Source organism: Heloderma suspectum, chromosome 15, assembly GCF_057233095.1.
Source record: "Heloderma suspectum isolate Gila_16-S chromosome 15, 16-S_ref, whole genome shotgun sequence".
Classification (NCBI taxonomy): Eukaryota; Metazoa; Chordata; class Lepidosauria; order Squamata; family Helodermatidae; genus Heloderma; species Heloderma suspectum.
In genome coordinates, this window is record NC_139472.1 from 10,605,399 (window position 1) to 10,629,652 (window position 24,254).

At 45.5% G+C, this 24,254-nt stretch overlaps 1 protein-coding gene across 5 annotated transcripts in view; it reads right to left on the reverse strand.

The window, feature by feature from the left end:
- The window catches only part of NADK (NAD kinase), a 72,212-nt gene that overhangs the window by 39,860 nt on the left and 8,098 nt on the right, over nucleotides 1-24,254 (reverse strand). For 3 of the 5 annotated variants that reach the window (XM_084821841.1, XM_084821839.1, XM_084821837.1), the window contains exon 2: nucleotides 9,828-10,026. In XM_084821841.1, coding sequence (XP_084677967.1) covers nucleotides 9,828-10,009 — 182 coding nt within the window. In that variant the 5' untranslated portion in view covers nucleotides 10,010-10,026. The remainder of the gene's footprint in view (nucleotides 1-9,827; nucleotides 10,027-24,254) is intronic. The other 2 variants (XM_084821840.1, XM_084821838.1) reach the window with 1 other exon arrangement.

Here is a 24,254-nt window from a genome sequence, read left to right on the forward strand (position 1 = left end):
CATCCAGCATTCTATTCACACAGTGGCTGACCAGCTGCCCGCAGGAAACCCACAAGCAGGACATGAGTGTAACAGCATCCTCCCGCCCATGTTCCCCAGCAACTGGTGTACATAGCCATTTTCTGTTGTTTATTCGGTCAGTCGCTTCCGACTCTTCGTGACTTCATGGACCAGCCCACGCCAGAGCTTCCTGTCGGCCGTCGCCACCCCCAGCTCCCCCAAGGTCGAGTCCGGCACCTCCAGAATATCATCCATCCATCTTGCCCTTGGTCGGCCCCTCTTCCTTTGGCCTTCCACTTTCCCTAGCATCAGCATCTTCTCCAGGGTATCCTGTCTTCTCGTTATGTGGCCAAAGTACTTCAGTTTTGCCTTTCATATCATTCCCTCAAGTGAGCAGTCTGGCTTGATTTCCTGGAGTATGGACTGGTTTGATCTTCTTGCAGTCCAAGGCACTCTCAGAATTTTCCTCCAGCACCACAGTTCAAAAGCATCTATCTTCCTTCGCTCAGCCTTCCTTATGGTCCAGCTCTCGCAGCCATAGGTTACTACGGGGAATACCATTGCTTTCACTATATGGACCTTTGTTGTCAGGGTGATGTCTCTGCTCTTAACTATTTTATCAAGATTTGTCATTGCTGTCCTCCCAAGAAGTAAACGTCTTCTGATTTCCTGGCTGCAGTCAGCGCCTGCAGTAATCTTTGCGCCTAGAAAGACAAAGTCTGTCACTGCCTCCACGTTTTCTCCCTCTATTTGCCAGTTATCAATCAAGCTGGTTGCCATAATCTTGGGTTTTTTGAGGTTGAACTACAACCCAGCTTTTGCACTTTCTTCTTTCACCTTCATCATGAGGTTCCTCAGCTCCTCCTCGCTTTCAGCCATGAAAGTGGTATCATCTGCATATCTGAGATTGTTAATGTTTCTTCCAGCGATTTTCACTCCAGCCTTGGCTTCATCAAGCCCAGCACGTCGCATGATGTGTTCTGCATACAGGTTGAATAGGTAGGGTGAGAGTATACAACCCTGCCGTACTCCTTTCCCAATCTTTAACCAGCCCGTTGTTCCGTGGTCTGTTCTTACCGTTGCTACTTGGTCGTTATACAGATTCCTCAGGAGGCAGACAAGATGACTTGATATCCCCATACCACCAAGCACTTGCCACAATTTGTTATGATCCACATAGTCAAAGGCTTTAGAAGAGTCAATAAAACAGAAATAGATGTTTTTCTGAAACTCCCTGGCTTTCTCCATTATCCAGCGGATATTGGCAATTTGGTCTCTAGTTCCTCTGCCTTTTCTAAACCCAGCTTGTACATCTGGCAATTCTCGTTCCATGAATTGCTGGAGTCTACTTGCAAGATCTTGAGCATTACCTTACTAGCATGTGAAATAAGTGCCCCTGTTCGATAGTTTGAACATTCTTTGGTGCTTCCCTTTTTTGGTATGGGGATATAAGTTGATTTTTTCCAATCTGTTGGCCCTTCTTGTGTTTTCCAAATTTGCTGGCATATGGTATGCATCACCTTGACAGCATCATCTTGCAAGATTTTAAACAGTTTAGCTGGGATACCATCATCTCCTGCTGCCTTGTTATTAGCAATGCTTCTTAAGCCATACTGCAATGCTTCTTAAGCTGTACATAGCCATACTGCCTCTAATACTGGCGGCAGCACAGAGCTATCAGGACTAGTAGCCATTGATAGCTGCCTCCTCCAGGAATTTGTCTAACCCCCTTTTAAAGCAATCCAAATTGGTGGGCATCACTACACCTCGAGGGCCATAGGCTCTGCACCTCCGCTTTAATGTTACTACTCTCCCAGTGTCATGCTTCAGCTATAATTGACCACATGTTCCTATAACCATAAACTTATTCCTAGACAGCACCAACTTTATCATGGAGCCTGGCCACTCATGAGAGGCTTGGTTCCTGGGGCCTTGCATTTAACAACTCGCCTGGCTGCCACAGGCAACAAAGAATTCCACACCGGGAACTGAGCAGGTAGACAAAGGAGGGATGGATCTGCTACCCGTCCACTTGGTAGCAGATTCAAAAACAAAAAAATAGCCTGCATTTCCATGCTGGCTTCCCCTCCTCCTCAGCCAGTATGGTTAGCCTCTTAGCAGACTAGTTAAAAAAAAAAAAGCAAGCTAGTAACTTTTGTGGCCATAAGGTAAGTCTGCCTGAAAACCAATCTTTACAATTCTAAAACCTCCCATATGTACCTGCCCAGACTCTAAGATCATCTTCAGGGGTCCTTCTCTGGGACCCCCTGCCAAAGGAAATGAGGTGGGTGGCTACCAGAAAGAGGGCCTTTTCTGCTGTGGCACCCCAGGTGTGGAATGAGCTCCCTCGAGAGTTTCGCCTGGCGCCTATGTTGTACTCCTTTCAGTGAAGGGCTTTAAATTTTCCCAGGATTTTAGCATTCTTTTAGTTCAACTGTTTTAAATCTGTATTTTAAATTCTGCATTGATGATAGGTTTTATTCTGGTTGTACTTTATACTGCAGTTTTAAGCTTTCATACTTTATATTGTTTTATGCCATACCTTGTGGTTTTAATTTCTGTGAATTGCCCCGGGAACCTTTGGCTGTTGGGCAGTATATAAATAAATAAGACCTAGAGGGGGTTGTTGATTGTTAGCTTCTTGAATGAAAGCTTTGATTTTGACTCTGCATCCCACACCAGCTTCTGCCCTTCTGTAGTATCCATCATATGCATCTGGTCATAAGATAATGCTCATTACGGCAACTAGAGGATGTGATTCTTGTTCAAACGAGGATGAAAGCAATACCATAACTATTCTAGTCATCCTGCAATGAAGATCATCACAGATTATCCCTTAAGTAACACGATGACACAGTTAAAGCTATATAAATACCTATACCACCATCATCACTGGTACTGTCACAGTGACTAAGACAGCTTCTGTGCCTGAGCAACATGCCTCCATCTTCATCTCGGTGTTCACAGGTTATTATGGAACAGAACTTCAACAAAAGTGGGACTGAAGAATGGGACTCTTCTTGGACTTAAAGGACTGCTTGTGTGATTAATGCAAATAATGAAGATAATATTTTGCAAGGCAGAGTGGGGGTGGGATTCAGAACAGGCACTGCTAAAGAGAAGGGTCTCACTTTCTTTGCCACAAACTCTTGCGTATGTAAGAAGGTTCCTCTGCCTACCATCTTGTTCACATCATTCATTTTGTTTACTGTTTTCATCAACATGTAAGCCAGCTTTCCCCAACTGTGCTGGCCGGGATGATGAGAGCTGTAGTCCCAACACATCTGGTTGGCTTTTAAAAACACAGGAATATTGCTTTGCAGGGTCAGGCCCAACGGTTCATCTCATGCAACGTTCCACTTCCAAGTGGTGTCAGGAGGGGTTGATTCGCAGTAAAGGTGCTAAACCCTTCTCATCACTCACTGCTTTCCCCCTGCCACCATCTCCTCCTGTAGCTGCTTTCCCTGAGAGTTCCAGATGCATGCTTCCCTGTTCAAAGTTCTCCCTAGCTACTTTCCCCCACAGAGAGAGAAAAAACTTGCGGGGGGGGGGATATTGAGCAAATAAAGCAGCTAGAAGAAGGTCTAAGCAGCTTGCTTGCCTTGAATTCCTCCTCTCAAACTCACAGCTTCCTAGTTCTGAGTTTGTTTGGGTTAAACTGGGGGGGGGGATGCTACACACTGCTGCATGTCACATCTACGTGTGCCTTGAGATGCTCTCAGGCCAAGCAAGGCTTTGTGCAGGTGAGCTCTGGTCCTCAAGGGACACGCAGCTTACATATGAAACGCTGTCACCTTCAGCCCACCTTCCATACTTCCGGTAGGCTGTCCACTTTGTGTCTGTTTTCAAGCTCTTTACATGTTTATCCGTTCACACATTCATCGCACTAGTTATTAATTCCACTTCTTTTCTGTTTACAGTCAGTAATATACAAGAAGGCCAGTCAGTCAGCACTGTATTTAGCCTGTGGTGCTGGAGAAGACTCTTTCGAGTCCCCTGGACAGCAAGGTGGTCAAATCAGTCAATCCTAAAGGAAATCACCCCTGACTGCTCATTGGAAGGACAGATACTGAAGCTGAAGCTCAAATATTTCGGCCACCTAATGCGAACAGAAAACTCCCTGGAAAAGACCCTAATGCTGGGAAAGACTGAAGGCAAAAGGAGAAGGGGATGGCAGAGGATGAGATGGCTAGATAGCATCACCGATGCAATGAATATGGACTTGAGCACGCTCCGGGAGAGAGCGGAGGACAGGAAGGCCTGGCATGCTATGGTCCATGGGGTCACAAAGAGTCGGACACGACTGAACGACTGAACAACAAGAAGGGGGAATGACTTCAGGACTGAGACAAGAGCCAATCAGCAGGTTACATAGCCGTGCTCTAAGAAGGGCGGCGGCGGCTTCATGACTGACACACAAGGGCCAGCAAATCAGCACTGCACAAATCCAGCTTCTACTGAAAACCCGGAGAATGTGTTTCCCCCCAGCTGGGCCCAGGAAAGAAGTCTGCAGACCCGCCCAAAAAGAGGTGAATGTGGTTCCACAGCAGCTGACCTCTAGGGATGTAAACATTTCGAGGCCAAGGAGGGGAGGTGGGGAACTGCCCTCCCTCCATTTTTCGTGGAAAATCAAATGGAGGGGGATTGTAGTATTCTCTTCTCAAACGTCACTTTACTTTACAGATTTTAAGAACATGAACTGTATAATGTGTAGGACTCAACACTGCATGGTAAATTGATGACAGTTAATAAAAATGGAAACTATCAATACTGTTGTAAACAACGTTTTCTTACCTGATTTTAGAAACACCCTGGGCATCTCAGCATTTTCAAGCAGAAACGGCTAGTTAATTTTAGAGCAGCTTTCCTCAACCTGGTGCCCTCCAGATGTGCTGGACTGCGAGTCCCATCATCCCCAGCTGGCGGAGGATGGTGGGAGTTATAATCCAACACACCTGAGGGAGTCCCAGGTGGCGGAAGGCTGTTTCAGAGTGGGGGGGGATTTGTGTCCCTCCTGATGTTCCTGGACAACAACTCCCATCAGCCCTACCCAGCATAGCCAATGGAGAAGGATCATGGGTGTTGCAGTCTCTGGGGGGGACACAATATGCCCCACCCATGCTATATATAATGTAATGAAGGAGTGGTTATCAATTTGGTTACTAGTATGTCCAATGGGAGGGTGCCGTTGCACTCATGTCCTCCTTGTGGGCTTCTCATGGGCAGCTGGTTGGCCACTGGGTGAACAGAATGCTGGACTAGATGGACCCTCGGTCTGATCCGGCAGGGCTCTTCTTATGTCATCATCAAGGCTAGAATCCTATGCGCACTTCTTTGCGAATGAACATGACTGGAATTGCAGGTTATGGTCTGCACTGATATTCTAATTGTTTTATTATATTCTGGTATTTTAATGAAAATTGTGCTTAGCTATTTTACGTTTTGTATGTTCTGATCATTTCGTTGTCTTCAAGAGAAAGGTGACTCAGGGAGCAATCCTGCAGCCCCTAGACAGTGTCTGAGGGGCCACAGGATATTTCAGATTCCCCAATCCGAGGTTGGAGATAGCACTCTGACCTCGGAGGGGGGAATCGGAGCTCCCCCCCACCCCCGGGTCAGCATGGGAAGAACTGCACCGGCTGCTCTCCAAGGTCAGGAACTTTGAGGATGAGGAAAGGGGGCGTGTCAGTAGGCAGGGCGGGGGGAGACTGGAAAGGCCAGGATATGACTTATCTTAGGGTCTCTCCAGCATCCTTCCCTCCCCCTCTGAAACTTCCCAGCGAGATGGGCAAAAAAGCCCATCTCGTGACAATTTCAGGGTGGGAGGGCGGGGAGGTGAAAATCGCCTCTCTGACTCTTCCCTCTCTGCAGAGGATGATCATAAGCCTCTGAGTTCGAGGGCTAATGATCATTGAAGGTGCAACCCACAGGATTGCGCCCTAAGAAATTCAGTTCAATTCATCACTGAATTTAATGAGGCCCGGCTGAGTAAACCTGCACAGGAGAAGGCTACAAGCATCACAATGACTGAAAAGGAAATGAAGTGTCCTGAACCTCTATTTATTTCACTGAATACCATCCTTGTATTTAAGCACCAACCTGGCAGCCACAGGCAACAAAGAATTCCATGCAGGCAAGTGAGTGGGTTGGTGGAGGAGGGACAGGGTGCTTGGGCTGGCACAGAAACGCAGTGGGCAAGAAGAATAGAGCTCTTGGTCCCTCCTTTGCCAGCCTCCAGCAGGCTAGTAAATATTGTTGGCAGGCTATCAACTTTTGTAGGTTTATTTATATTCTATTCCATCGTGGTATATCCTCCAAGTATATCCTTGAGAATAGTAGCAATTTTTGCATTTTTTTTTATTTTCTCCAGACCTTCATATCTCTATTCCAGATGTTCTGGACTACAGCTTCCAGGATTCCTGACCGCTGGCCATGCTGGGTGTGGCTGATGGGAGCTGAAGTCCAAAACATCTGGAACGGACCAGCCTGAGGAAAGTGAGTCTGTCTGAACCCTGATTATGTAATCACCCTCTCAAAAAGAGAGATCTGATAAGAACCTACAGGAACAGCAAAGGAAAAGTGGGTGGATCACTCATGACTGTTTGAAGGAACAGTTTGGCAACGTGCTATTCGGGGTACCAGAGGGAGTGTCACAGGAGATGGCTCCATGGTTTGTTTGTTTTTTGCAAGATCCCAGCTAGCAAGATTGATCTAGATTTAATGTTCTTAGATGTTGCAAGGGTGGTTAAACTGGTTTGATGAAGAGAAGTTAGACGGTTTTTACTTATTAAGAACATGCGCTGTTGTCCCTCACAGACACACCTGCCGCGCTGACACAGAAGCAGGAATAATGTTCTATTATGCTTTCACAAGCTTTCACTCCTGTCTATTTATCTCTGGCCTTGCTACATCCAATGACTGCAACACTCCCTTTTATCTGTTTTGAACTGCATATTATTTCTTCTCTCACTTCTCAATTTCTCTCCCTTTCCCTTTCGATTTGTTTCAAGAAGTATAGAGTAGGGAAAGTGATCTCGGAAATGGGGCAGGGGCTAGATTCAGACTGAGGCAAACAAAAGAATGGGCTGGTGTCAACTTCTGCATTAAAAAACAGCAGCCCAATTACATTAGCTGGAATTAGGTTTTCTATAAACAAGCACCGCGGTGTCCAAGAGTGCACACAGACAAACACACCATCTTCCCCAATAATACTGGTCTTCAACCAGTGGGTTTCGGCTGACAACTGGGCTGCAGCCAATGTGGGTGGTACCAGCGCGCGCGCACCCCACATCTCCACTTCATTTTCTTTCTTTTTTGGCAGTTTGAATCCCTAGTGCCACATACATCCCTCAGCCTAATTCATGCAGCACTCAGTCTAATTTCTAAAGCCCTCTGCAAGCAAGCAATTCAGACCTCTGGCACGAGTGATCTGTCCCTCTGCTGACTGCCTTCAGGAAAGGAAGGAAGAGGGAGGCGGGAGAGTGAAAGAGAAAAAGGAATGGCAGAAAAAGAGAAAGAAAAGGGGATGGAAGAGAGAGAGGGGGGGGTGACCTGTCTTACTTCTTGCTATGGGTCTGCACAATGACAGGTTGCCCTCAAGGGAATTCAGCCCTCAACAGAAAAAGAAGAGATTCCCCACTCCTGTTTTAAACTATCTTAAGAAAAATATTACCGAAGGGGAAGGCAAAACAGAGAGAAAAGGAAAAACAGGTAGGAGAAAGGTGGATGTGTTTAAAAAAAATGAGCACTGATATGTTCCAGGCTGTGTTGAAACATAGCCAGATTACTTGCCTAGGAGATCCAGGTTTCAACTTGCTTTTATTTAAAGCGCTAAGTTACACACTGCAGGCATCGTCTAGATGAGATTAAATTCTACCTGCAAAGTAGTTCCATACTCTCAAGCGGTACAGAGGTGGCACATAGTTCGGCCTTCAAGTGGTGCCTTTCTTCTTGTTGCAGGGACATTAAAGCACTGAAGCAATAATCCCTCTGCAAGTTGCTGTCAGCCCGCACTATCCACGTGATGAACTTTCACAGCCATTAGGCTTGCAAGACAAATGAAACCATGGGCAGTACTTGCATGTTGTGAAGCAACTCCATTTACAAAGAGTTACCTTTATACCATCATTAGTCACCGTACAGCTGAAACCGCAAAAGGTACTTCAAACGCCACGACTGTTATTTACTGGGCAAGACAAACTGGTACTTAAGACTGTCTAGCTGCCATGCGAGTCAAACAGAGCTGAACCACATCTAACCTGCAGTTGCTCATATTCATTCCACACACCCCAAACCTCTCCTTTATTCAACATCTATGTCCCTGCTCTGTCAAAATTTAGAGAGCAATCTTATGGCCCCTGGACATCATTGGGGGGGATATGATAGTTCAGATTGCTAGATCTGAGGTCAGACACACCACTTCGAACCCGGACCCAGGAGTCCAAGCTCCCCTCCCCATTCCCGCTGGCATAGAGAGAACCATGGCGGCTGCCTCTTCAAAGGCGACTTTGGAGGGAAGGGAAAAGGAGCTTGCTAGTGGGCGGGGAGGGGATGGCTAATGCCATGTCCCCAGGCTCCCCCAGCCTCCTTCCCTCCCACTCCCTGATGCTTTAGCTGGACGGGTGAAAACACCTGTCTAGCAAAAATGCAGAATGTGGGGAGCACAGAGGAGTGATAGTCTCCTCTGCTCTTCCCGCTCTGCATTGGATGACCATAAGCCTTCAAGTTCAGAGGCTTATGGCCATCCCCATAGGATCGTGCCCTTAGACTGTGAACTCCTCAGGAAAGGGACTTCTCTGTTATTCAGTCACTCTGTAAAGCCCCTCGTACATTAATAACACCATATAAACAATATTTTCCAACAAAGTTAAGGCCAGTCCTGCACCAAGAAAAACTGAATTCTCCCAGCTGCATAAGCAATGACAATTAAGTTACTCTGCATAAACTAATTTTGCCATTTTTATTGCTGCACATGATTTATTCTGCTCCTGACATCAAGGGGAGATTCACAGAGGTATATGGAGGTAACCGAAGCCTCACGCCCTGATCGCTGGAAATCTTATTCAGCATCAGCTCTGCCTTCAATGATTTCACCAGAGCCTGCCCACACGCTCTCAAGACCATCGTCTTGACTGTAACAGCTAAGAACTTGGTATTTAACTTAAACAATGAAAGCTGAAATTCTCAGGAAAATGACAACTCTTTCCCATATCACACATGGTGCTTCCACAGAATCGTGGCCTATAGACAGCCTTGTGAATAAAGAAGAGGGCAAACCAGGTTGCAAGCAACGCAGAAGAGCTGATTTAAACATAAGAATAGCTCTTCAGACTTTCAGGGGACTCTTCTCAAGGTACTTTTCCTGTCCCAGGGCATTTGTATAAACACGGCCTAATTGCCAGCAGATGCCTAAGGGAGAGTTCAAACGATCACATCTCGTTTGAGTCTTAATAAGATGAGATATGAACGAGAGCCTCTTGCCCATGCACACAGCCCCTTCATGGCAGGAGCCAACAAACTAGGAAGTTTCCCATATTGTCCAAACCAGGAAACCATGGTTAAAACAAGCCAGGATATTAAACCAACCTCAAACCAGTTTAATACCCTGTGTGTTCCAAAGCCGATGAGCAGAGTTTCCTAGTTTGGATGAAACAGGAAACTATCGTTAATTGAAGACTTCTCTGTTTGTTCATGCACTCGCTCAAAGAGAAGAGCAAAACGGCAGAGTGTACAGCCAAAAGGCCAAGAGCACAACCATAAGCCTAGGTAGGATTGTCCAAATGCAGTCTTTGACTTACATGATTCAAAATCATGCCTTCATTTCATACCTGAACTCTTTGGTGCTGCCCAGGGCTGGGGAAGCAGATAAGCTGCGTGTCTTTGACCGACCCCGCATGGAGTCGGCACAACTCCGGTCTTCATCAGCACGACATGCAGCGCAGTGGTAGCAGCTGGATTCTGAGCTCGGGTCATCTCCAGCGGGGCCAAAGGCTTCTGGCTCCATCTCCATTTTGGGAAAATAACTTCCTTGGAAAGAAAGGGGAGGGTGTTAAATTTTAAAATCATGAAAAGCTCAAAAGCACAGAAGGGCTGCTTTGCTGGATCTTAGCCAAGGTCCATCTAGTCCAACAGTCTGTTTCCTACAGTTTATTTATTCACTAACATTTATAGATCACCTCTCAATAGACCCAAGGTGGCCAACAACGCAAGGTAAAATAGTAACACACTTTTAAAAACAATTGAAGGGCAACACATACAACAAGCAGCCACAACTCACTAAAAACTGCAGAGAGAGGGAAAAAGTACAGCAAACATTAAAAAAAATTAAGGTGCAATCCTAGGCATGTTTAGACAGAAAAAAGTCCTCCAACTCCCAGCATGCCCTGCCAGGGGCATTCATTTATTCATTGCACTTTTAAACCATCCAGCAGTCCAAGTCCTCTGGACGGTGTACAATACAATAAAACCATACAATAAATGTAACAAAACCATGAATAAAAACGATGAACTCAACAGGTGGGCAGGTTCATATGGGAGAAGACAGTTACGCCCCAAACCATAAAGGGCTTTCAAAGATCATAGAATCATAGAATAGTAGGGTTGGAAGGGGCCTAAAAGACCATCGAGTTCAACCCCCTACTCAGTGCAGGAATCCAAGTCAGAGCATCCCCGACAGATGGCTGCCCAGCTTCATCTTGAATGCCACCAGTATGGGACAGCCCACCACCTCCCTAGGGAATGGGGTGCATTGTCGTATTGCTCTAACAGTCAGGAAGTTTCTCCTGGTGTTCAGCCGGAATCTGGCTTCCTGTCACTTGAGCCCATTCTTCCGTGTCCTGCACTCTGGGATGGTCGAGAAGAAATCCTGGCCTTCCTCTCTGTGACAACGTCTTGTCACTGGCACTTTTAATTGGGCTGGAAACAAACTAGAAGCCAATGTATCTGTTTCAGTCAGTCACATGCTCCCTATATGCAGTAGCAAGGTAGGTACACCTTGGCTCTCACCTTTCTGCCTCACATCAGAGAGCCTTCCCTTGTTTTTCCCAGGACCTGATAGCCAGAGATATATTGCCCCTGTACTATCCATACAATAGACCATCACTTAAGAATATAGTTTTGTGTCTACTTTGAGATGTTAAGGCAGCCTTGCCGCCCTTCAGACGTGCTGGACTATGATCCCATCATTCATTAGCCATGTTACCTGGGAGCTGTAGCAGGTGCAGATTTTTGACAGCTCTTGGGCAAGACACCCTCCGTCAGTGAATCGACCTTCTCACCACCATTGCCACCAGCTGCTATTGCTCTTAGCCCTCTTTCTCCTCATTGCTACCGCTTACTTGCTGGACAGGCAGATAGCCAGGGAGCAAGCAGGCCGCGGCATCCCCTGCGCCTCTTCCTCACCACCAGCATTGTCTGGACCAGAGCAAGAGGCAGGCAAACAAGTGGGATGCAATGGTGAAACAGATGAGCCACTCCTGGGGGCTGGTACCAGTGGGCCCTGCTGGGGTAAAGGCCCTCAGCTTTGCCCACCCTTGACGCACATCCTGGCTGTAGTCTGACACATCTGGAAGGCAACAGCTTGGGGAAGGCTGCCTTAAGGGGACAATGGATCTATATATAGTAATACCCATTTTAGCTACCCCCAGCCATCAGAATGGGGCAGGATATAAACACAAAGAAAATACAGAGTGTATATCTTAGTACCTCTACATAATGCTTTAATAGTTAAACACTAGAGTGCTTTTTATTCCCTATCCCCATGAAAGCTGTGCTTCTCGGAGTTTCTAGAGGGGTAGCCATTTTAGTCTGTTGCAGCAAAAATGGAAGGCACCTTAAAGAACAACCAATGTATTATGGCATAAGCTTTTGTGGACTAGAGACTGCTTCCTCAGATGCAGAAAGCGCCATCATAAGTTGGTGCGGGTATATTATTATACCCATGGATGTAGGGGTAGGGAGAAGAGTAAGCAGTGAATTCAGGGAAAAATAAAATGATCGCAGGGCACCGTAGTTCCTACGCTAGCATGCTTGCTACTCTTATCACTGGGCGAGCACCAAAACTTTCAAAAAATTTCCATTGGCGTATCTTGAAATAAACCTGTCTTTCAAACTTGACAACAACAGGTCCTCTTCTAAACCCTCTCAGCCTTCCAAGCCCACCATGCCAAACAAGCAGCCATCTCTTCGGCACACAAGCACACAAAATCCTTGCATACAGTGACAGGCATGCAGCTTACTGCTGTGTGTGCCATAGGGTCTATTGATTAGGGTACCAATCCAACAGCAGCATTAGAAAAGAACTAGAACAGGGCATTTCAGGCGTTCCCCCATCCTAAAAACCAGTCTGGCAAGGAAGTGCTGTGGCCCAGAAACTCCTGCACTTTCCTTGCCTCTCTGCAGTTTCCATGTTTAAGCAAAGCAATTTGGATGGTTGCACAGCAAAAGTGCCTTTGCTTGTGCCCACTCCTGGATCAATTTCCTCCCTGGAATATATCCCTCTCCCCCCACCACCTCCCCACATGAACAACTGCATTAATATCAGTTGCATCTTATTAAATCTCTGCATACATTTCAGCCCTTGTTTAACCAAACACAGCCCGCAGGGTTTTTGAAAACAGTTGATCAGAAAAGGGTACGAGATGTTCCCAATGGTTTCTGAGCCTTTTGTCTAACTTACTTCTTATAAAAGCAACTCTAAGTATAAGCCAATCTCCGGCTTTCGGGGACTTTCATCTTAGGTAGGTTGTGCCCGGCCAGATGTTACACAAGGAGAAGCATGCAGCTGAGAACAATTCAGGAGACAACGAAGACTTTTCTGGCTTGCTTAGCTATACAAACCCACGTAAATAATCGGTGGCACTCTGACATCCCGGGGGGCGGCTGAGAACACAACGAACCACCAATTATTTTAAAACTTGGAAACATTTCTCTGCTGGGTCACCAGGGGGTTATTCTAACTTGCCCCAGGTATCCAAACAAGTGGCTGTTTAACAAGCTGAGGTAAATCTCCTTAGGTGACAGAGGAAGCAGGAACTAATTTCTGCTTGCTTGGGATTTACTCTTTACTAGAAGCCTGTTCATTTCAGGAGCAAACTAGGGGAAACAGAAGCAGCTACGTGAATTTACGTGTAAGCGCCGCTGATAAGACAAAGCAGGGTGGGGGATTTGCTTTCAACATATGGCTGAAGAGAGCAGAATACTGCCCTGTCCTTCAGACACTTCCAGTTATTGGGCAGTTCTGGGCCAACATGTGCCTGCAGTGAAGGAGTGTGGGGAAGAAAGACAGGGGAAGATTCAGATGGCTGGGGATGGTAGAAGCTGTAGTCCAACATTGCACCAGGCTCAAGAAGGCTGACTTAGGTTTTTTATTTTATCCATCTCTTTGGAATTCCTCTCTGGGGTGTCATATACACGTCATTTAAAAAAGAAAGGAGAAAACATCTCCCCTAAATTATATTCCCGCATTTCCTAGCTTAAACTTATCTTCAAGGCTTAATGTTGAAAGCCTGCGATTCTGGGCTATCGAAGTGGGGTGGGGGAGGTTTTATCGTTATTGAGCATATTAGGGCACAATCCTATGGCCGCTAGACAGCCACAGGATTGGTCGGTTCCTGGAGAACCGCCTCCCCACCGCCTCATAGGCAGTGTGTATCGTCCCTGCACTCCACGCTCGGAAGGCAGTGTGGAGTGGGGGAAAGGGGGCATTCCCAGGGGCGGGGCGTTTGGAAGTGCAGGTACAACACTTCCTATGTGTCGTCCAGCCTCCCTACCCCACGCTCCGAGGTCCCGCGGCTAGACAGCCGAAATCGGCCGTCTAGCTGCAAATGCTGGGCAGCTGGAGCGCGGAGGAGACAATCCCTTCCACACTCCTCCCACCATGCATTGGATAGACAGTTGCCTCTCCAAGGAGAGGGACAGGGGGAGTGCGACCCTGTTGATTCTCCTGGACCTCTCAGCGGCTTTCGATACCATCGACCATGGTATCCTTCTGGATAGGTTGTCTGAGTTGGGAGTTGGAGGCACTGCACTACAGTGGTTCCGCTCCTACTTGGATGGCCGATTCCAGAAGGTGGTGCTGGGGGATTATTGCTCTGTGCCATGGCAATTGTGCCATGGGGTTCCACAGGGCTCTATTCTATCCCCCATGCTGTTTAACATCTACATGAAACCGCTGGGGAGGTTATCCGGAGGTGTGGGCTGAGGTGCCATCAATATGCGGATGACACCCAGCTCTACCTCTCTTTCTTATCAAAACCAGGTGAGGCAGTGGCTGTTCTGAACCAGTGCCTGGGCACGGTAATGGACTGGATGAGGGCTAATAAACTGAAACTCAATCCAGACAAGACGGAGGTACTGTTAGTGGGTGGTTCGTCTGCCCGGCTAGGTGATATTCAACCTGTTCTGGAGGGGGTTGCACTCCCCCTAAAGGATCAGGTTCGTAGTTTGGGGGTGCTCTTGGATCCAGAACTGTCACTTGAGGCACAGGTGAACTCAGTGGCACGGAGCACTTTTTATCAGCTTAGGCTGGTATACCAACTACGCCCTTATCTGGACAGAGATAGCCTAGCTACAGTTATCCATGCTCTGATAACTTCTCGTCTGGATTACTGCAATGCGTTATACGTGGGGCTGCCTTTGAAAATGGTCCGGAAACTTCAGCTGGTCCAAAATAGGGCAGCAAGATTGTTAACAGGGACTGGCCTGCGAGCTCATATTACGCCAGTACTTTTCCAGCTGCACTGGCTGCCAGTCCATTTCCGGGCCCGATTCAAAGTGCTGGTGTTAACATTCAAAGCCCTTAACGGCTTGGGGCCAGGTTACCTGAAGGATCGCCTCCTCCCATATGTGCCTGCCCGGACCTTAAGATCATCATCAGCGGCCCTTCTCCGTGAGCCCCTGCCAAAGGAAGTGAGGCGGGTGGCTACTAGGAGGAGGGCTTTTTCTGTTGTGGCACCCCGGCTCTGGAATGAGCTCCCTAGTGAGGTTCGCCTGGCGCCTACATTGTACTCTTTTCAGCGCCAGGTGAAGACCTTTTTATTTTCCCAGGCATTTTAGCTTTCTAAATTTTTATCTTTGCTGTTTTAAATCTGTATTTTAAACTCCTGTACTGCTGCTAGGTTTTATTGTGGTTGTATTGTTATATTGTGGTTTTAATGTTCTATATATTTTAAATTGTTTTATTGAGTGTTGTTTGGTTTTAGTTTTTGTGAACCGCCCAGAGAGCTTCGGCTATTGGGCGGTATAGAAATGAAATTAAATAAATAAATAAATAAATAAATAAATAAATAAGTTCAGAGGCAGCCGTTTATCCCCACAGGACTGTGCCTTTAGTAATCTTATTGTTGTCTAAACCTTTTGATATATGATCAACTAAGAACCCTTCAGGGCTGAAGAGTGAGCTAAAGGTGTATGAAAGGAAAGGAAGCATCCTGACTTTTAAAATTTCACCACTGTTGTGCATAGATTTTGGCCTTAACTACTAATGTTTCTGAAAGTGCCTGACCACAAACACTGGCACTGTCCCATGGAAACTGGCATCTTTTGAGTTTTTACAGCATTTCTACAATACCATTTAACTAATTATCTTGCCCTGATCAATCTATCTCCAATACAGACTGAGAAGTGCAGGTTTATGAGTACTTTGAGGAAGGAACTCTACAAAAAAATAAGAATGGGTGGGGGCCAAAGGTTGCTGATCAGGAAATAACACCTATCTATGCAAGAGTAGAATTTACCGAATTATGTGAACAAGGAAGGGTACATTACTTCATTATTTGCTCCCTTCCCCACCCTCACACCTAATATATCTTAGCCCTGAAGTGATGCTATTTTCTTCCAGCTCATGTCAATAGTTCTGTGCTAGGCTGTTTCATCCTCATAAATTCATGCATTAAATAACTATTATGGACTTATTAAAAAAACACACACCAAGAAGCAGACATTCTGCACAATCTCTGCAAATACTCTAGGAAAGATATGGGAAAAAGCACTGAACATGAGCAAAACTGTAATAGAAGCATTTGAAAGTGTTTTCCACTCAGAAATTGTTACTGATTGGTATTACAGATACCCAAATCTGCCAAAAACATAGCATGGGAACAACCTCAAATTTGCAGTTCAAAAACACAGCAGCATGCTAATCTGCGGGTAAGTGTAATTTCTCCTTAAATCTTTATTTTATCAATTTTGCAATCTCTCAGTGATAGTAATTAATTGCAAAGGTCTAAGAAATATGCAGGCCCAGGAACATGGTATTGCATTTATTATACATAACCATATTATCTATAATAATAAAAGAGGATGTTTGTATGTCTGTCAGCACCATAGCACCAAGACCGTGAAACCTAGACCCCTGAAACTTGGCGAGCATACAAAGGGGATCTTAGGTATATGCACCTCAGGGTTATTTGTTTTTTTAAGTGCATTCATTGATTTAAATTAATTTAAAAGCCTGCAGTTACATTTCCAGTCACTAGGTGGCAAATTTCCCTAGCCAGCACATAGGTTTACAGTTGATAGTTTGACGCCAGGGGAGATTAGTAGGCCAAGAGACAAAGTCATATGGCTTCTCCCTCCCTCCCCCTACTGTGGCATAGACCCCCCCAGGGGGGAATGGAGTGGACAGACCCCTCCCTCAGTGGGCTATAGGGCTGCACCAAGGCAGGGGCTGTGCTTAGGGGGGCCAGAGGACATGCCTAGGGGGGACAGAGGGCATGCCTTCACTCAGATGTGTCCAACTGACAGCTGCGAACGTTTGCTTGAGGACTTTGCTGTATCAAACGATGGGCTAGTCAAACCTGTGCGAAGCCCGGTCCATTCACTAGTAACCCGTAATAAAGAAATACAATTCAATAATGGAACGTCTTCCAGGCAAAGCACTTCCAATGAACCTATTCATCACAAGCAGCCTTTGTTCTCCGCTGTCAAGCCATTGTCACATCCACTGACTTGGCAGTTACCAAAAGCGGCTGAACAAGGCAAGCCACCCCCAGCGCCATCTTGGGCACCACGTTACACCTAATCATTTTCACAAGTCACTCAGGAGCTGGGGCCATATCAGACATTTTTGGCCAGTACATCTGATTTTTCAGATACCAGCCTCCATGCTATATCAAAACTGGAGCACAAGTTTCCGCAATGGAAAAAACACCCAAAACAGTTTGCAAGTAATGAACGTCCGGCCAAAAAGTTGAATGTGGGACATGACAGTAACAAACAGCACCATGTAGCATTTTTGAGAACATGCAGTTACTTAGAAGCAAATGATGAAGAACAGCTAAGCGTTACAAAATCCATATCACTGATGGGTTCATCCCTTGAAGGTGACGATCCACAAAAGAAGATACATCAAACGCAAGCTTATAGAACACTATGAGTTCAGTATTGTCATATCTGATTAAAGTGGCAAGACTGATGTTCTGACGCTAAAAGCAACATCTGATCATATCTGCAAAAGTATTATGCAAAGTCCAAAGAATGTGGTATCAACCTACAGAAGACACATGTGACTGAAACAGCATCAAAACTCACCAGAAGTGTTATTTATTTATTTATTTATTTATTTATTTATTTATTACATTTATATACTGCCCAACAGCCAAGGCTTTCTGGGCAGTTCACAACAAGTCTCATTCATCGAGTTTTAAAGATGCATACCCCAGTCTAAATCATGTCACTGAAGAGCAAGCACTTGAGTGTCCCCCAAACAGCTATACATTAAGAGCATGACATGGTAGCCACTTGTCTTTGGTGACAATTTACTTAAAATGACTTTATGCTAAAGCAGTGGTGTGAACGTCTCAAGATTCTGCTTTTGTGCTTCCACTACCATCCAAATACAATTGGCACATTTTCTCTCTGTAAATTCTTTGGTCTGGTGAGCGTAGTCCAGAGTTCTTGCAACCCAAAAGGATTTTAAAGTTCACAATAGTGGGCTGAAATTTGAAGGAAAATCTGGAAAAAATTTCAGTTCAGGTTGCACATCATACACCTGTGGGCAGAACTGGATCACAAGATATTTTCAGCAGTAGCTTTCTACAGATGTAGTAGTTGTTATTATTATTAATAATAATTACATTTCTATACCACCCTATAGCCGAAGCTCTCTGGGCAGTTTACCAAAGTTAAAACGTTAAATACAACATTAAGAAAATTACTGTGTTGTGTGACACAGTAATATCACAGAAAAGCAGGGATTGTGCCAGAGGAGGTCAAGGAAGCCCCTTATATAGCATGAGTGTACCATACCATCTTGTAACGTAAGGAGAGGGTTATAAATTGCAGTTGGCAAATGGCAGATTGCTGTACGGTGTATGATTCTGATTCTAAACTGTCAGGACATCTGATGTGGCAGATTGCGTGTCCACAGAGTAGAGTGCCAGCATCACACAATATACAGCGTCATGTGGAGAGTTTGAAGTGTTTCTGACTAGCATTTGTTCATGCCATCATTAATTGGCCAGAAGCACTCGATTACCCCATAAGACGTCAGCCTATTAAGAACTCATACCACAACAGGACAGTGGTACATTGAGAAAGCAGAACAACCAGGCACTTTATCTCACCCTCGCTTTGCAAATGAAATGTTTTGTTCAGTATTTTACAAAATTAATAATACATGCGAACATACCACTTTCTAAGAAACCATTCAGTCCAAGCATTTCTGTCTAGCACAGAGAAGACAATGCAAGTGATAGCTAGAATGCATATTCTACTTTATGCTGTCCTGGCTTCTCACTATCATAGACAAATTACTTTAAAGCACTTTAACGACTACACTATGTTCGCTCTTTCATAATCCTCTGATTCAGCCACTGTTAGCTTAATTTCACATAAGAGAGATCTGAAACCAAGACACAGTAGCTGTATTCATGCAGAATAATAAACCAGGATTCCTGGCTTATCCTGGTTTACTATGAATGCACAGCATGCTAGTGGAAACAGCCTGTTCTCTCCGCCTTTCCTTGTGACAGCAGCTAAAGCAATCAAGAAAGAGAGATGACTTCTTGTGATGTTAAAACTTGGGATCCTGGTTTGTTGCTCCCAGACAAGCTGGGATAAGCTAGTAACCAGGATCCCTGCTTTGGATGTCACAAGATGCACTCTCCCTTTGATGGTTTGTTTAATGGCAAACGTAAAGGAAGAGGCAAAGCGGGAACAAACAGACTACATGCACACGCAAATAGGCTACGTGCACTTACTTCTATGGTACAGCTACTTCGAGGTGGAGCTACGGCTATAACTATAGTTTGCTGATTCAGAAATCACAGTGCAAATTGACATTCTGGTTTATTAAGCTGGAATTCATGACTTAAAATGATGTGCGGCCACGGCCACTGATTTAGCCAAGGTCACTCAGTGACACTACAGCAAAGGTAGAACTTGAATTTAGATCTTACAGGCCCAAATTCAGTTTTATCTACTAGATCAGGGATGGAGAACCTCAAGCCCAGAGACAAAATCCAGCACTCCAGGGGTCCCAATCTTCCTTGCCATGGTTCTTCAAAGGGCCATGTCCCTTTTCTCCCAACCACTGATCACTTGGTGGTTTCCTGGCTTTTGTGCAGATTCTTTTGTGATTCTAACAGGTCAGAATGCCTCTCCTAAGGCCTACTTACTGGCAGGAGGAGCTTTAAGCTAAAATATTTGCTGGCATTTGGGGTCCCGCCCCTGACCTTGGCCCTGCCCCCTTTTCCTTTTGGCCCCACCCACCCACCGTTAGAATGTGGCTCCCAAAAGCTTCTCTGAAATGCAATTTGGCTCTCAGGCTAAAAAAGGCCCTGAACCCCTCTGCTAGAGCATACTGTTGTTTGCATAATTAGAACTGAGCAGTAAAGGCTGATCTGCTGAAAGCATTGCAGGCTCAGTTTCTTAATCGAGTTACTAATTACATAATTTTTATTTACACAGAAGGGAAAAACAGGAAACATTGCTGCCAATAGCTCAGATTATGCAAGAATGAAGTTTCACTCTTATCCTTCCCCAAATGAGACAGCTTCCCAGCACATATCCCAATTTTATATTTACTTCCCTTGCACTATTTATTCAGAAATGTAAGCAGACCAGAGTGCCTTTAACTTTCAAATTCACTTAACCACTGAAGTTTTATGAACTCCAGAAGACAGAGTGGTGTAACGGATAAAGTGTTAGATTTAAACATAACAAATTGTGGCAAGTTCTTGGTGGTATGGGGATACCAAGTCATCTTGTCTGCCTCCTGAGGAATCTGTATAACGACCAAGTAGCAACGGTAAGAACAGACCACGGAACAACGGGCTGGTTAAAGATTGGGAAAGGAGTACGGCAGGGTTGTATACTCTCACCCTACCTATTCAACCTGTATGCAGAACACGTCATGCGACGTGCTGGGCTTGATGAAGCCAAGGCTGGAGTGAAAATCGCTGGAAGAAACATTAACCATCTCAGATATGCAGATGATACCACTTCGATGGCTGAAAGCGAGGAGGAGCTGAGGAACCTCATGACGAAAGTGAAAGAAGAAAGTGCAAAAGCTGGGTTGCAGTTAAACCTAAAAAAAAACCACAGGATTATGGCAACCAGGCTGATGGGTAACTGGCAAATAGAGGGAGAAAACGTGGAGGCAGTGACAGACTTTGTCTTTCTAGGCGCAAAGATTACTACAGATGCTGACTGCAGCCAGGAAATCAGAAGACGTTTACTTCTGCTGTCTTCTTGGGAGGACAGCAATGACAAATCTTGATAAAATAGTTAAGAGCAGAGACATCACCCTGACAACAAAGGTCCGCATAGTTCAAGCAGTGGTATTCCCCGTAGTAACCTATGGCTGCGAGAGCTGGACCATAAGGAAGGCTGAGCGAAGGAACATAGATGCTTTTGAACTGTGGTGCTGGAGGAAAATTCTGAGAGTGCCTTGGACTGCAAGAAGATCAAACCAGTCCATACTCCAGGAAATCAAGCCAGACTGCTCACTTGAGGGAATGATATGAAAGGCAAAACTGAAGTACTTTGGCCACATAACGAGAAGACAGGATACCCTGGAGAAGATGCTGATGCTAGGGAAAGTGGAAGGCCAAAGGAAGAGGGGCCGACCAAGGGCAAGATGGATGGATGATATTCTGGAGGTGCCGGACTCGACCTTGGGGGAGCTGGGGGTGGCGACGGCCGACAGGAAGCTCTGGCGTGGGCTGGTCCATGAAGTCACGAAGAGTCGGAAGCGACTGACCGAATAAACAACAAATGGTATACGGACGCTCCAGACAGAAGCAATCCATCTTTCTCTGGTACGGGGGGGAATGGTGTGCTTCCCTTCCCCCCTCATGCATCTCGATACCAACCGCAGGATGAGAAACAGAGAATCTGCACAGTTAAGATTCATTGGTTCCATATTGAGAATTTCATCTTTTGAACCGATTCTTGAGTTAAGGGCCATAATTATGGTTTCTATTTTTTCCCACTGATGAAGACCTGTCAGGTGGAAACGCAATTGAGATTGGATATTTTGCATCAGTATAGCCTTTTTTGGAAACTAGTATTGTTCTTGCTAAGTTTGTACATAAAATGTTGGACTGTTAATTCATTGCTCTTTTATAATTTTATATGTATTAGTTATTTTTAAAATGCACTTAAACTTTGTAAGTTATATTAGTCATTGTATTAACATTTGTTTAATTGTGGTTACATTTTTTAATTCTTAAGAGCATCCTTAAACCTATTTTGCCTCTCCGTCCTTATGGAGGAAGCCATGACATTTAACAGAAACAAACCTGCAAGAGGTTTTTTCATTCTTTCTTCTTCTACTACTGGAATTCAGCTTACATTTTTTTAAACCAGAAACCGTACCAAAATTGGTGATGGCTGTGATCATTTCAGACCTCTGCTTCTCAGCTGTCAGAGAGGTGTGCTGGATAAGCGACTGACCGAATAAACAACAAGGAGAATCAGGTTTAAACCGTGCAACCTGCGGCCCTCCAGATGTTCTCATCTAAAACTCCTATTGGCCCCAGACAGTGATGAGAGATCATGAGAACTGCAGGCCAAAATATTGTGAGGCCCACAAGTTGCACTTCCCTTCTCTATTTGGGCATCTCATCACATGGTTTGCACTAGTCATTTAGAGCAGGGGTAGGGAACCTTTTTTCAGCCAAGGGGTGCATTCCCTCAGGAGTAATTTATCAGGGTTTGCATGTGGGTGGTGGAGAGAGTTCAGCACGTACCCTCTCTCTCTGCTGCCCCCTTCTCTCTCCCCACGCTCCTCCACCCCTCCCAGCCAGCTGCTGGGGAACGGACAGATTGCTCTTGTCCGAGATCTTAACAGAACGCTTGAATGCGTTTGAAAGCAGGCTGAAGACCATCTCTTGCTCACCCCTGCTTCAGAGCTAGTAGTCTGTGCTAACTGTGGTTTGGTGTGATTTCTGAATCAACAAACTACAGTTACAGCCACAACTCTACCTCTGGATGTAGTTGTACCATAGCAGTATGAGTGCTGAGAGGATGGAAATCAGAAGCAGATGAGCAGCTCTAAACCATGGTTTGAGGTTCCAAAAATACAAACTGGCAAACCGTAGCTTACAGCACTCCTGTTTCCTCCAGATAAGTTTGTCAGTTCAGACATCAAAGTGTAGCACAACTCACAGGTTGATTCTGTTTGGTTGGCTGATCGCAAACTACAGTTTGTTCCTTCAGACAGGCTTAATAACTAAGCTTTTTTAACCATGGCTTGAGTTTAATGTCTGAATCGAGGCATTATCTCTCAGTCAACCTCACCAAACTGTCATGAAGAAAAGGGTCCATCTGAAAAGAAAAACATTGGTCCATCTGGCCCAGAACTGGCAGCAGGTCTCCAGGGTTTCAGACACGAAGTTTTCCAGCCCTACCTGGAGATACCGGGGATCAAACCTAGGATCTTCTGCATGCAAAGCATGTGCTCTACCACTGAACTATGGCCCCTCCCCTCTAATATAATTAAATATATTTGATGTATATAATGACAGTCAAAGCAGCAGCTAAGACTCTTCCCACCACCAGTATGCATAAAGAATCTACATCAGAAGTTAGGTTGCTACAGTTTTAGCAACATCCTGATTATTTCCTAAAAGCTGATACTAATGGTTATTTTAAGCCTATTTATATTATGCCATGTGCAAATAATTATTTCCTTAAAATTGGTGACAAACTGTCAACGTGACACGATGGTTCACACAAAGCTAAGCCAGGATTTAGAGCAGAGGCGGGCAACCCATGGCCTGTTGACGTCATGTGGTCCTCAGTGGCCACCTGTGCCCAAGGTGACTCCCCCCAATACCCCCTCCCACGTCAAGGTGTCACAACTATGCTGGGGAAGAGGATGTGGGGGCATGACTCTCCCTGCATTCCCCCTTTCAAAGCGCAATTGATCTGATGCAACTGGGATCACTGTTTCTCCACCACCAATAGCACTGGGGAAATAGCTATTCCAATCAGGATCGCGGGGGCGGGGGGAGGTTTTAACCTCACTTCCCTCTCCCAACATGGCTGGAAGAGGAATAAACGATGAGTCGGTTTCACTTTCTACGATTCCTGGCTTGTGATTATGTATCAACCAGGAACCACAGTTTAAAACAAACCCTTGTTTGTTAAACAAGCCAGCAAAACAATCCAGGGTTTGTTGTTGGTTTGTTTGGCCACTGAATAAGAGTTTGTTTTAAACTACAATTCCTGGTTCACAAGTAAGGAAAAGCAGAGAATCAGGGAAAGCAAAACTGAATCACAATTTATTCTTCCTCTTGGCCACATGGGAAGAGAGGTGCGGAGGGAGAAGCATGAGAGCCCAAGGCTTTGGCTCAGGCTCACAGAGACTTGTGCACGTAACTCCAAAACATGGTTTAATGCTACCGGATATGCATTTAAACATTATTTTCCCAATACTAAAGCAGGACCTCCTAAAGGAAATCAACCCTGACTGCTCAATGGAAGGACAGATACTGAAGCTGAAGCTCAAATATCTTGGCCACCTAATGCGAAGAGAAAACTCCCTGGAAAAGACCCTGATGCTGGGAAAGACTGAAGGCCAAAGGAGAAGGGGACGGCAGAGGATGAGATGGCTAGATAGCATCACTGATGCAATTAATATGGACTTGAGCACGCTCCGGGAGAGAGCGCAGGACAGGAAGGCCTGGCATGCTATGGTCCATGGGGTCACGAAGAGTCGGACACGAGTGAACAACAAAAGCAGGACCGGTCTGGACACTCTGTGTAATGTAGACAATTTATCACCAATTTTAGCTTTGCCTTTCTGT